The 14,437-nt window shown below is 38.9% G+C and overlaps 1 protein-coding gene across 6 annotated transcripts in view; it reads left to right on the forward strand.

Moving 5' to 3' along the window:
* Mrtfb (myocardin related transcription factor B) overlaps positions 1-14,437 on the forward strand; it is a 237,850-nt gene that overhangs the window by 167,054 nt on the left and 56,359 nt on the right. Inside the window, exon 1 of one of the 6 annotated variants that reach the window (XM_071605616.1) lies at positions 7,050-7,392. The exons of the other annotated variants lie outside the window; for them this stretch is intronic. Within the exon in view, the coding sequence (XP_071461717.1) occupies positions 7,272-7,392 (121 nt within the window). The 5' untranslated portion in view covers positions 7,050-7,271. Of the gene's footprint in view, positions 1-7,049; positions 7,393-14,437 lie in introns of those variants that run through there. 6 annotated transcript variants of the gene reach the window in all.

Below are 14,437 nucleotides of genomic sequence, written 5' to 3' on the forward strand. Positions count from 1 at the left end.
TCAGTGAGATTCCTACATATAGTTTACTCTCCTTAATGTAGTCTTTTTCTCCACAAAATTAGAAACATTGACTTCCCTCTTGTGATTAAGCATCCTCAACAGGAGTGAGTAAAAATTGATTCTTGTGGGATAAGTGAAAAAATCTTAGTCTGTTTGTAAGGCACAGATATACATACAGTATATAACTTTATGGTATAAAAATTTCATGAAAAGTGATTTGAAAAATATATATTTAAAAAGATCAAGGGACAATAATGTAAAAAGAGTTTGAGAAACACAATTGTAGATGGTTTCTTTCCCAAACATTGCTGGTCGTAACTTAATGTTATGCCTTTAGTCTTTGCTAGGGTTTGAACGTCTCAACTTTTTGTTCATCTGTGTTTGCTAACCCTTCAAAGCCCTAGTCATTTCATTCTCCCTTATATTGTGTGACTTGGGAAGTCATCTCAGAATTCAAGGAAGATGGACCCGAAGGTAACATTCAACCTGAAGAAAGTTCTTTGTTGTAAATCTTCCAGCTAGCTTGTTCTATTTATCTAACTATAAAGTTTAGAAATAGAGAAAGGATTTGAATGACTTTTTTAAGCCAGTATATTCTGTCATTTATTGATTATCCACCCGAATGAGTCCAGCAGGAGGAGTCAGTCACCTTCAGGTCAACAGGACATTTCCATTAAGTGATGCTACTGGCCCCACAGAGGACGAGCCTGTAAAATATGTTCCTCCGCCCCATGCTGCTGTTTGCCCCATCCCATACAATTCTCTTCTTTGGGTCTGAGCAGAGGTCAGTCAGCAAATTAGTAATTGTAAAATTCCAATCCAAAAAAACCTTGCCATAGTCGCAGTTCACATCTCTAGAGAGTAAAGCAAACCCAAGAGGATGCAGCTGCCATGCCAGCCTCATTGCATGTTCCGGATAAGAGACTATAAGCACCAGTCACAAGGCCAGCTGCTAAGCTGTCTGCCCCGTTTTAGGATTTGGTTCTGCTATAATATTTAACTGCAGAAATCACCAATGTTTTTGCTCAGAACCTCATTAACTTGGAAATGTCAGAAAATTTTATCGCTTCATGAAATAGTGGTTTTCATGGAGGCTAATTTTTAAATGAAGAAATGTATATATACGAGTGTATTAATGTGAGCTGTGAAAGAATTTAGCAGTCTCTTTACATTTGATTTCAAATGCTTTGCATTGGTAAAGCCTTAGTAATATACCCAGGTTCTTCCTTAATGGAGTGCAGCAGCATCACAGTGAGAATCTTCTCGTCAGTAGTTTTGTGAGCATACATTAGCTCTGCCAAGTTTTTGTGTAGGTCCCTTGAGCCGGTTTGTTTGTGTTCTAATTCCCTGAAGCCTTTCTTGGATTGTTCCTACTCTAAGCCATACAGTTTTTCTCACGCTTATTAAATATCTGTGTTTGGGATGGTGGGAAAATTGACTTGATTTATGGCGGTCTCTTGCATAGTAAATTAGCCCTTTGGAGTGTGCGTACACACAAACACTGTAGAAGCAAGTTTGTCATAGCAGAAGTGACTTTAATCACATATCATTTGGAAGTTCAGTGCCTCTTGACGGTAGAGCCAAATGACAGTGAAGGTGATGTAGCATACACAGTAAGGAACAAGAACAAATCTAAAGAGCAATTTATGTGACAACTGTGGGCTTCTCTTACTGAGAAATAATGCATATCCCCTTCCCTCCCTAATTCAATACAAAAGACTGTGGAGCTGAGCAAGGCAGCTGCCCTCTGCAGATGGGAGTGATGGGCCAGGGAGCAGGGGCACAGGGTGGCTATAGCAGTGGCAGGAGTGGGGGTTATAGGGCATCCATGAGTTAGATGGGAGAGACCATGGGAGAAAACTTCTCCCTGTAGGAAAAGGTGGCCATAAATATAGAAAAGAGAAAATGAGTGATTTGGAAGCACCATAGTGAATTGTGGTTTTCAATATATATGTAGAAAGTCGGGACTAACTATGGATGCATTGTACGTCTCCTGACAGAGAGAGATGTAAATGTGAGTGTGTGTGTACACATACACACCAACTCACAGACATATTTTATTTTCCATCTGTGTCTACAGAGAATGTCTGGGTACACTGACAACCCTAAGAGCAGTGAGCACACCTAGTCTCCAGACCTGTTTCTAAATGGGGCAGAAGTACAAGATAAGCTTGGAACATCTTGTGCCAGAAAGTAAGAAAGTGCTCAAATAATGCTAGGGCCATGACAAGAATCTGTGAGAGTCTCTATTGGCAAAACAGGGATAACTTAAACATAATAAGAGTAACAGGTGTAACACAAGGCATGAAGTAGCAAACCATGGATGTATGCTGATGTAAATAGGCAATATAAACCAGGTAGTCTTCTTACAGTTGAATGTGCCACTAATATAGTGTATCCCCAGCTTACAATGGTGCAGCTTATGATTGTTCAACTTTATAGTTGTACAGAAGCGACATGATGTTCAGCAGAAACCATACTTTGAATTTTACACTTTTTCTGGGCTCGCAGTAAAGCACTCTGATTCGGTCTTGTGATGCTGGGTGGCAGCAGTGAGCCACTGCTCCTAGTCAACCCTAGGATCACCAGGGGAAACAGCCAGATCTTCACAGGGTGCTGTGTTGCTGATAATGTTCTATAGTTTATGTGTATTGTTAAATACATGTTCGACTTAACAGTATTTTTAGTTTCCAGTGGGTTAACAGGGTGTGAGTTGAAGAGCATCTGTAATGTAGAAGGAATGGTAGCAATTTTGCCAGGGTACATCTCCTGACTAACCGTGAGAACACACTAGGCAAACACAAATTGTGGGTGATTCTATAAAACAACTGGCCTGTAATCAAAATTCAAAGAAAGAAAGACTGAGAAACTGAGATGGAAGCAACAAGAGGCTTGATAACTTTGTGATCTTGTGTTGGATCTTTCTGCTATAAAGGATATTGTTGAGACAGTTGGTGAAATTTGAATGGAGCTTTGGATCATTGGCAGTGACATATCCGTGTTAATTTCTCAATACTGGTGGTTGTATTGTGTCTCTGAAGGAGAATATCCTTGTTTTAGGATTTATGTGCCAAAAGTCCTTGTTGCCAGGCGTGGTGGCACACGCCTGTAATCCCAGCGGCTCCTCTGAGGCAGGAGAATTGAGAGTTCAAAGCCAGCCTCAGCAATGGTGAGACGCTAAGCAACTCAGTGAGACCCTGTCTCTAATAAAATACAAAAATGGCCTGGAGATGTGGCTCAGTGGTCAAGTGCCCCCAAGTTCAATTCCTGGTCCCCCCCAAAAAAAAGAAGAAAAGAAGTATCATGTCAAAACCTACTCACAAATGGTTCATGGGAAAAGGACTCTGAGTTTGAAATTACTTTAAATTGTTTTCTGGAAAATAGTAAAATAAATGTTCTTCCAGGCACCTTTACCATAGAGAATTTATTTCCTTTCAAAACTACAAAGATGATATAAACCTACCACAGGACAGTGTTTCCTTATTGGGATTATTGGGATTTTGGTGAAAGCAATAAGCTTACAGACAATCCATAAAAGAAGAAAAAATTTTAATGCACCCATATATACAGAATCAGTTAGTGGCTCGTATAGTTGTGTATCTACTCAGATTCCTGGATTTGTCACCTAAAGTCATTTGAGCATTTTTCAGGATTTAAGAGCAACATCCTAGAATGTTTGAGTTTTTTGTTTTTATTGTTCTTTTTGCAAAGTAAGAATGTAGGCCCTGGAACCAGGCTGCCTGCTTTGGAATCCTGGCTACAACTTAAAGAATATATCTGATTCTGACAAAGTATTTGATTTTTTTCCCTCGGTCTTGAGGAAAAATTGGAATAATAATGTTGAACTCACAAATCTGTCAACCGGATGAATGAGAAAGTACTTAGATTGTGACATGTAGTAAACATTCTATAAAGTTGGTAATTATTTCGTAAAAAGTTAAAATGCTTTTATTAAATCATTCCAGTATGATTATGTTGGCTTTCTTTTCTCTTATCCTTTCAGAGGTCTTAAAAGTTGTGGCTTCTGCTCGTAAATCTATCCTAAAGATCAAACTGAAGTCTAGAAATGGGGCATAGTCTAAAAGACAATAGGCAAGCTAGGAGTGGTAGTGCATGACTTCATCCCAGAGACTCAGGAGGCTGGGGTAGTAGGATCACAAGTTTGAAGCCAGCCTCGCCACCTTAGCAAGGTCCTTAGCAACTTAGCAAAACCCAGCTTTATGTATATATGTGATGCATGACCAATGCAATTCTGCAACCTGTACACTCAGAAAAATGAGAAATTATATCCTGACAAATCCAGGAACCTGAGTAGATACACAACTATACGAGCCACTAACTGGTTCTGTATGTATGGGTGCATTAAAATTATATCATTCAAATGTATGATATGTCAAGATCATTGCACTGTCATGTGTAACTAATTAAAACAAAAAATATGAAACTGTAAAAAAAAATTATTTTAAAGGTTTGGGAGTGTAGCACCTGTGTGTTAAATCCCCAGTACCCAAAACAAACAAACAAAGAACAATAGATAATGCAGTGCAAAACAATGGACTTGGGTTTTGGAGAACTAACACTGATTAAATTCTAAGCCTGCCACATACAGACTTTATGGCATTGGTCTTGATCTGTAAAAATGTCTATTATGTACATATAATCATAGTGATCATAAGGTTTGTTGGTAGCCGGGTATGGTGGCTCACACCTGTAATCCCAGCAACTCGGGAGGCTGAGGCAAGAGGATTGGAAGTTCAGAGCCAGCCACAGCAAAAGCAAGGTGCTAAGCAACTCAGTGAGACCTTGTCTCTAAATAAAATACAAAATAGGGCTGGGGATGTGGCTCAGTGATCGAGTGCCCCTGAGTGTTCAATCCCTGCTACCCCCCTGCCAAAAAAAGGATTATTGGTGGTTAAGTGAGATAATCTTTGCAGAACATCTACTTGAGTGACCAACCTAAAGAATATCCTCAAGCCAAGCATGTTAGCACACACCTATAATCCAAGCAATTTGGGAGGCTGAGGCAGGAGGATCCCAAGTTCAAGGCCAACCTCCGGAATTTAGCAAGATCCTGTAGCAAAATAAAATTTTTTAAAAAAATTATAAAAGGGACTGGAGATGTAGGTCAATGGTAAAGTACCCCTGAGTTAACCCCCAGAACCTAAATAAATAAATAAAGTCTAATGCTTCTGACTATCATAGACCATAAGAAATTTAAGAAAAAGCTAAAAAGTGATATTTTAATTACTCCTTTAATAAAGGAGTAATTTCATTAGAAAACAAGCCTTGAGATCAGAGATAGCAGCAGAAGGCTTGAGGGCATGATTGAAATGTGTGATAAGCTCTTTACTGTTCCTGCAGAAGTTTAGGCATCCCTGGATGGGTTTAAGTTGCTTCAGAGGGAATTTCCATTGACAAGAAGCATGTCATGTATTGGGTAATGCCATTTTCAAGAGATGCAGGAGAAGGAAAGATAGCAATCTCTCTAGAACAGTGTGGGTTTAATGCATACCAGCCTTGGAGCGAGAGACACAGGACAGAATGCTTAGTCCAGCCCCATCTGTGTGAAAACCATGTTGATATTCTTGGCTTTAAAGATGTGAAGTTCTACCCCACAGGAGAGTTATGTCAGTTGCATAATTAAAGTGTATTTGTACATTTTCTTTTTTTTATTATTTTTTAAACATTTTCTAATTGTAGTTGGACACAATACCTTTATTTTATTTATTTATTTTTATGTGGTGCTTGGGATCAAACCCAGCACCTCGCACATGCTAGGCAAGCGCTCTACCCGCTGAGCCACAACCCCAACCCTTGTACATTTTCTTTTAAAGAAAAAATGTGCTTGCTTTAGAGAATGTTTGTTCACCTCAAATTAATGGCTTTTGGCTATTGATCTAGGACATCTTTAGAACTCTTGAGTTTTATTAACCATTTTCCTGTTACACTTCCTTCTGCTTTAACTTATTCACTCTTTTATTTATTCATTTTCAACTTATGCCATATGTTGAAAACTCCTAATAGTTCGAGGCATTCTGCTGAATGTTAGTTCTAAAAAACTTTACAGAAAGAACACCTCATGGAACAGGATTCAGATTCTACTGCTGTTATAACCTCTGGTGGGTTTTATGGAAGCTCTCTGCAAAGGAGCATACTTTGAACCATTTTTAAAAACCGTATTATTTTGGCTACAGATACATACTTGGTGTACATGGAAACAGGCTTGTTTGCACATTTCCTGGACTTTCCAGACAGAGATTTCCTTCCAGCAGCATTCTTTATGCGCAGTGAACAGCAGTGTGTGACTTACACGAGAGGTTCCTGATATCCGTAGTTCCCATGAAATTAAACTTGGGCTGATGGCTGATTGAATCTGTTATGAAATAGAAGCTGGTGATGTTGTTGCTTTTAATAAATGGGAGGAGATTTTTTCCTTTAAAAATAAAAATCATGGTAATGTTTACTCTCTGAGCCGACTAGTGGCACAAAGGAAAACTGCTGCTCAGGTCTGACTCGCCAAAGGAAGAAAACTGCAATTACTTAACATTTCCCTGTTACAAAGAGCGTTGACCCTGCCAGGGAGAGCCCTATGCAACAAACAGCACACCACAAAAAGACTTCGGTAGTGCAGTGACTTGCTTTTCATCCAGCTATGTTAGTAGCAGGTTTATTCAGTGTGGTGCCTCTGCTTCCTTTAGATGTCTTAGCCTGCCGTTTGTTTAGCTAGAGAACTTAATGAGTAATGAATGTGCTCCTCTGGCCGATACAAAGCATTTCCACAGCCTGCGGCTGTTTATGGAGAGACCGAGAAAGACCACAGGCAGCAGTTTGTCTCCTTAGGTATCAGCATAGTCTTCTCTTCTAACAACTAGAGGATTTATTTTTAACTGCTTGACTCAGTGTTTGTCAGATGATTCGGACCATCAAACTGCAGATTGAAGCACCCAGTGCGGGGGAAGCTGGAATGGCAAGAGGAAGGGGGCTGGCTGGGAAAAGGGGTGGGATTTTAGAATCGTGCCTCACAAGCTCTGCCTCCCGATGTGGGAGAGAGTCGAGGGTTTCCAGCAGCATGAGTGTGTTTGCAGGTCAATCTGGGAACTCCAGGGTAATGGCTGCCTTCAGCTACTTAAAGACATAGTTGCCAGCAATCGGGGTATTGTGAGGAGCAACCAAGGACTAGGGGCCAGAGTATTCCGAGCACCACTCTCTGCCATCCTGCCAACCGAGCCTTTCTCCTGCTGGATGTTGCCTGTCTCCGGAAGCCTCTCACCATGATCGATAGCTCCAAGAAGCAGCAACAGGGTTTCCCAGAAATTTTAACTGCTGGAGATTTTGAACCTTTAAAAGAAAAGGAATGCCTTGAGGGGAGCAACCAGAAAAGTCTCAAGGAAGGTCAGTCTGTCTGTGGATAGGGACAGGATGGCCAGGTTCCCATTCCCATCTACAGGGCGAGCTTGTCTTTCTGCTTGCTATCCATGTGTCTGCTCTCTGTTCGCCCAGAGCCGTTTCGTGGTCCAAGTTCTGTGCAGTGAAAGCGTGAGGCACTTACTTAAGATTCATTAGCTGATAGAACTCCGGGGATTTTGCAATGATTGATAGCAAGGGGACTTAAGAAGCCAGTCTTAATTTTAGCAGAATCTTTCCAGGTTCATTTTGTATATTTTCTCATTTTTCTTAATTTTTTCCCCCACCATCATGGTTTTTTTGGAGAGGACATTTCCTTTTCAGTATTAGCCAAAACACGGCTTCTTTTAAGTTTTTAAATATACAATTCCAAGGAAATTAATTTTCCCCAATTAACATGATAATATTTTATTATCTGAAGCCAATAAGGTAGCTAGCTCTTTCTGAATTAAATCCTAAAACGATGGATTATTTGGTTGTGATGTGCACTGCATCATTTTGTTTTAAGAAGCATAAAAACATTTGGAGTTTGTTTATTTTAACAAAGCAATCAAAGAATAAGCTTGTACTGTCAATTATTCTTGTTGGTGACCACTGCTAACACATGTACCTCACTGATTGATTTTTTTAAATGGCCAAAGATATGGCATTGCTGTTCCCTGTCCTGTCTAATCATACTGAAGTGTGACAAGCCCTATGCAAGGCTGCTTTGCTGTAGCATCCAGAGATCTAGGGCTATGGTTTAAGAAATTCAGGGTCTGTAGAAAGTAAGTTTTTCCTAAATTTGAAACATGAGGGCCACCTCTACCAATTTAATATGAAAATTGTTTTGTTTTTTTTTTTCCCATCCTCTTTGGGAGACACAGACCCCCATGGTAACTCTTTTTTTCTTTTTCTATGCTTCTAGCTCCATTAGCCACCCCCTTGTCTCCCCTCTGGCTCTTGCTCATTTTATACAGAGACCCAGAGTGTAAATGTAGTTTGTCAGCCTAAGTCGCTCTTTGAGCTTCTTCCAAAAGCTTACATCTCCTTTTCTTCTGTGAGGCATTTACAATGGATGAATGTGATGACAAGAGTATTACAGACTTAAAAGATAAGAAACAATAGCTGGACTTGCTGGGGTTGAACTACTTTTGGGTATGGGTAGAAAAACACCTAGATCGAAACAAATGACACACAATAAAATATAAATAGCTGTTGCTAAGAACTGAACAGTGGGTTGCTTCTGCTTGTGCACAGCATGCATTTATTGTAGATTCTTATAAAAATCAATGCCAGTCAGATTTTTAGGACACATGTCAGGAGACTCATTGAAAGGAACTTAAAAATTTTTAAATGTTAATTTAAAAAGTTTAATAAGGCTTATCTATGTATCACTTATGTCAAGTTTAAGCACTGAGCTTCTATTAATACCATATATTGAAAAGAGGTTTTGTGCTACTTGAAAACCCAGCAAAGTAGAGGAAAATGAAATAAGAGAAATAAAAAGAATCAAAACAGCCAAGTATGATTAAGGAGCTTAGAAAGCAAGGATTAAAAGTAAAAAGACAGGGAACGGGGGTGTAGCTCAGGAGTAGAGTGTGTGCCTAGCGTCTTTAAGGCCCTAGGTTCGGTCCCTAATACGATAATTGGTAAGTAGGTAGATGAAAACAGGGTAGGAGTCAACAGCAAAGTAGAGCCGAGATGATTACATAATGTATGGAGTCTTCCTAACAATTCTGGGGCTTATACAAGAGCAGTAGTATAATGTTGACTGAGCAAAAGAACATGGACTGAGCGAGAGGTCCTCAGGTTCAGATATCAAGACACAGCTTACTAGTTTTGTGTCGCTAGACAGGTTCCCTGCTCTGAACCTCAGTTTCCTCAATTTTACAAAGAGGATATACAATATTAACTTCTTACTATTTTTATGAGATACCAGGTTTAATATCAATTTCTCATCCTCCCCTCTTATTTACCTTATTTTAATCCTTTGTTACTTTTTTCTTCTATTTAAAATTTGGTATATAGTTTCAAAGTAGAAAAGTAGTCTGTATATTATTGTCTGGTAAATTCATAGGTATAAAGAGGTAGAAGAAAAACTTCCATGTTTCAAAACATTCCACAGAAATGATTGATAGTAAAATTCATCTGTTTCACCACAGTTTTCACTGACGGGATTTTGATTAATATCTTACCAGATCATATCTCTGCTCATTTTTTGCAAATAATACAGACTTATATAAGGTGATCTGCTAATTCAGGGAAATCTTGTGGAAAGCTGCTTTTTTTTTTTTTTTTTTTTCTTAATTGGGAATCATTTGAAATGACTTTGTTTCCTCTGAAAAACTGAACTTCAGTGTGTCACAGTTACTGCCTGCAGATTGACCATCAATTGTCAGCTTAAGAGGTTGGCAGACAAAATCAAGACAAGCTCCTGGGCAGCTTTGTCTGCTTTTAGGTATTGGGTCATATGCATCAGTTGTGTTAATTCCTGAAGGACTATGATATGACATGACATGATATGACAGCAGTTGTTCAAAGATCTCTGAATGGTTTCAAAATGCCCTAGAGTTTAATTATGCTGTTTTGTCAAATGGGACAAATACACAAGCAACTGTTAATACTGCCTCATAGTTTATGCCTCCTTGGTTAAGGGACACTTATTAAAGGTGTTATATTTCACATCAGTATTGTTCAGTTTTCTAGTCATTGTTGGCAAGGTTAGTTTTTGTTTGTTTGAAAAACAACCTCTAGAATTTTTTAAAATGTTTGAATTGTAAGTTTCTCAGTAATAAAAGAAGAATAAATGTTAGTTTGATCCTAATCATATGGACACCAATTTGGTCTCTGGAGTTGCCAACTTATAACGACTCTAAGGGACTGTAAGTGTACTCTGCTTCTTACTGGCTTGCTGATATTGAGATATCTTCGAATTCCTGTAATTATTGACAGTGCTAATTGTCTGAGATTATTGTGGGATAGGGGAAGAAAATATACTTTGTAAGAAATAATCATAGGAGTCAAGAATTTATGTAATATCTTAACAAGAAAATGTAGTAATACATTTTGGGGTTTCGTTTTGCTTTTGTGGTGCTGAAAATCAAACGCAGGGCCTCTTGCATGCTAGGCAAGCACTGTACCATTGAGCCACATCTTCAGTCTGAAGGAAAGGTCCTACGTTCACCACCTATGAATGAAAAGTTGTCATCATATGCCAGGGAATTGTTTGGACAATAAAGCACATCACCTCACAATTCTGTTAATGCTTACATAAACATTTTGATAAATACCAACCAACATGTGTAGTTGGAGAACTTAATTTCTGCTCCAGGTGAGAGTAGCAATAAAAGTCATACATTCCCCTGAACAAATTCAAAATAGTGCAGTCCCTTTAAATTAATTTCTTTTTTCAAAGCAGCAATAGGAAATCTCAACTTCTAATTTGTCTCCAAAACACTTTGAACAATTTCTAATTATGCTGAACACGAGATTTAAATTTAATTTCTACAGCTGCAACCAAGAAGGATGTTACAAATCACTCTGTGACAACAAAAAATTGATAATTATGAATTTTCAGGAAAAATCAACTAAATTGAGATGATTTAATTTATTTAGATAAACATTTTAATATGTCATTGAGAGAAATAAATCATAATTCCATTGCTACAAGTAAGTTATCTTCCATATTTATCAAAGGTAAAATGATAGTAAATGAAATTAAAAAAGGAAAGATTGATATTCCATATAAAGAGCTCTCTATTGTTGAAAATAAGGCACCACAGAAGGAAAACTGACTTGTGTATTAATTTCTTGGGCTTAAAGTGCTCTAACAACCCCAAAATGCAGTGTTCTAATCACTCAAATTGCAGCTCTTGCTCAGAACACACTCAATTGGGTACTGTGTCTTAGGCAACTGTCCTCTAAGAAGTGACTCGGAGATATGGGCTCCTTTTATTGTGTGGCTCAACCACAGCATGGGTAGCAAGGAGGAGCTACAGATTTGGGGGGTATCCCCACAAACCACATTCTCAATTTTGCCATGGAGTTGCAAAGAATAGCTGAGATAGAGCATTTGAAAGTTTGTGGTAGTTGCCCAGGAAACATGGAGTAATTTAATATGTTGTGCTGGGACATATCTGTGGTAGATTTATTTAGAAGAAAATGAACATTTGACATGTTTTGAGTGATCCTAGAAATATAGGTTATAGTGACAGTATAGTAATATAGATTAAATATCTTTGCCAAAGCACCAAAACTTTGAAGTAATGGAAATAAACATATATAATTCTACCTGAGCTTTCCACTAGCCACAGATAGGCATTTAAATTTAAAATAGGACCTGCATTTGGTTTTTGTCATCTGCCACTTGAAATGAAGCTGGGTATGGTGGCATGTACCTGTAGTCCTAGCTAATCAGAAGACTGAGGCAAGAGGATCATTTGAGACCACCCTGGGCAACTTAGTGAAACCCTGTCTCAAATATATAATATAATATGTTCAGTTTTCTACTCATTGTTGGCAAGGTTAGTTTTTGTTTGTTTGAAAATTAAATTTAAATTTGTTTGTTTAAAAATTAATTATTTAATTCATATATATATGAATTAAATAATTAAAATTAGAAAAAAATTAAAATCCTGCTCCTCAGTTAATTTGCCACATTTCAGCTACTGGGTTGAATTGTGAGATTGTCAGCTGCTGCCACTAAAGTCTTCCATCAATGAGTGTCTACTGCATAAGGCTGCTCTAGGCTTTTCTCCTGACACCTGGCTTTGCAGGCCCAGAGTCTCTTAAAACTCAGTTCCTGTGCCATTTCCTAAAGACAGTTACTTGATCTCATCGGCTGAAAATACTTATTTTCCCCTGTATGTTCCCCGGAATTTTATCTGAGTCTTTTTATAGCATTTCCCCATAGTCCATTGTGATATACATCTGTCCTGCCTTTACTATTAAATTGTAGCAATTGTTGGGGATAAAATTGTCTGGTCCACTTTTGTTCCTCATCCCCAAGGTCCTGCCTCTCACAAACATGTTGTTATTATAATGCACCAAATATTTAAAGAATATTATGCCCCATCATTTTAAACAGGATAGAATGATTTGAGCTACTACCTTCAGATATAATTTATAATTCAATTACAAGTTAGTGGCTTACCCAAAATATAATGGGTTGGTGCCTGTAAGGCATTGCCAAGATGTGTAAGATTGCTTGCCTGGGCTAGGTAGAATTGTTAGTGTTTGGTTTTTGTCATCTGCCACTTCGTGCTGCTCTCCCTATCCCAATGTGCTGCTCTGACCATCTTTAAAGTCAACAGCCAAAATATAATAATGGAATTCTGATGCTGTTGTTGATTCCATTAAAATTTATTGAACCACAGTGGAGAAGCAGATAAATAAATAGGCAACGAAAACAAAATAATGTTACAAAATCTTCTATAAGTATAGTATGCGAATTTTGCAATATCTGTTTAAATTTATCTGGGTATTTTTTAAAAAGAAAGTTTGTGAAAATAGGAGATGTGGTGTTCATATTCAGATAACATACAGGTAGAACAAAGAAGCAAAAGATTCTCCCCTCCCAGACATGATTACTTTTGATATAGAATCATATAGTTTAATTTTTATTGGAAATAATTTTATTTAGCAGAAATGTTCCACATAGCCCCATGGTGGATGTTGTAAACTACTACATTCAAGGAGCTCATAGCCCAACAGTGAAAAAATAAGTAGAAGTTACACACACACACGAGAACAGAAGAAAGCTATATGCTTTGGTACAGATGAGCAAGGGATGGGCCTCTCTCCATTCCTGCACAGCTCTCTACTACCCTGATGTCACCCATGTTCCTCTTATTTCTTCCCATCAAACATACTTTTCCAGGATTTCCCATCTCTGTCCAACCAGCAACTCATGCTGGTAGCCTTGACACTTTTCTTAACCTGCTCCTCACAGCCTGTCACCAGATCTGTCACTTCTTCCTCGGGGCAGTGCTTCACCTCTCCACAGCACAGCATCACTCAGGCAACGCCCCTTTCCTCAGACAGACAATTGGCAGGAATCTGCCCAAGCAGAGAGCTGCAAACTGATTTCTCTCCCCTACCTACAGTCCTGCCACTTTGGTCCATCACGCTCCAGGGACACCAAAGCAGGCGTCTTGAAATGAAGGCTTACTCAGTTGGGCCACTACTTCACACCCTGTAATGGATTCCCATTTATTTGTAGGTAACAAAATCCAAAACCCCTGAGCCAAAGGCCCTGTCAGTCTCCAGGAATGCCCCTCCACTTTCCCTCTAGCACTGTTCTTTCAGAACGCCTGTCCTGCCCACTCTGTGAAGCCCTCAGCTCAGCCTTCACCTCCCTGCAGGTGCCACCTCCTCACAGAGGCCTCTTTGTACCAGCCCCTCCTCAGACCCACCTGGATTCTCTTAGTCCTCATAAGCAACCATCACGATCATCTTATTAAGTCTTCATCTCCCTTCCAAATGGCAGGGTCTCTGAGAAAAGGGCTGAGTCTATTTTGTTCTGTGTTCACAGCTCATAGCCTGGTGCCCGTGCTTCTCCCTCAGTGAATTCTGTTTCAGAGAAGGGTACTATCTCCAGTGGTGGCTCATCAGGAACATGCTCATGGGCCACTGTATTTACCCCAATTCCATCATCCAAAGGAGAAGGGGTGCTTCAGAATTGCCACTTGGCCCCGGTTAAAGTCTGTGTGCAGTACTGGGATAGGCATTGAGTGCCTATTCCTGTATCATATTTGTCTCTCCGCAGTAATGTAGTACACTATCATGACACCAGTCTGCTTTCATTATAAAAAGTTTCAGAAAAATACTGATTAAGCTTGACACATTCATTCTTCAGTTATTTTCTAATTTCCTTCAATGTTTTCTAATTATCAGGGCTTTTTTAAAAAATAGCCTTTTTAGTGGTGAAGAGTATACACTTAGAACTCCTTTGTGCCTTCCTAGTTGTCTTAGTCTGCTCAGGCTGCCATAAGAGAATACCCCAAACTGTGTGGCTTAAATGACAAGAATTACTTTTCCCACACTTCTGGAG

Source organism: Marmota flaviventris, chromosome 19 (genome assembly GCF_047511675.1).
Source record: "Marmota flaviventris isolate mMarFla1 chromosome 19, mMarFla1.hap1, whole genome shotgun sequence".
NCBI lineage: Eukaryota > Metazoa > Chordata > Mammalia > Rodentia > Sciuridae > Marmota > Marmota flaviventris.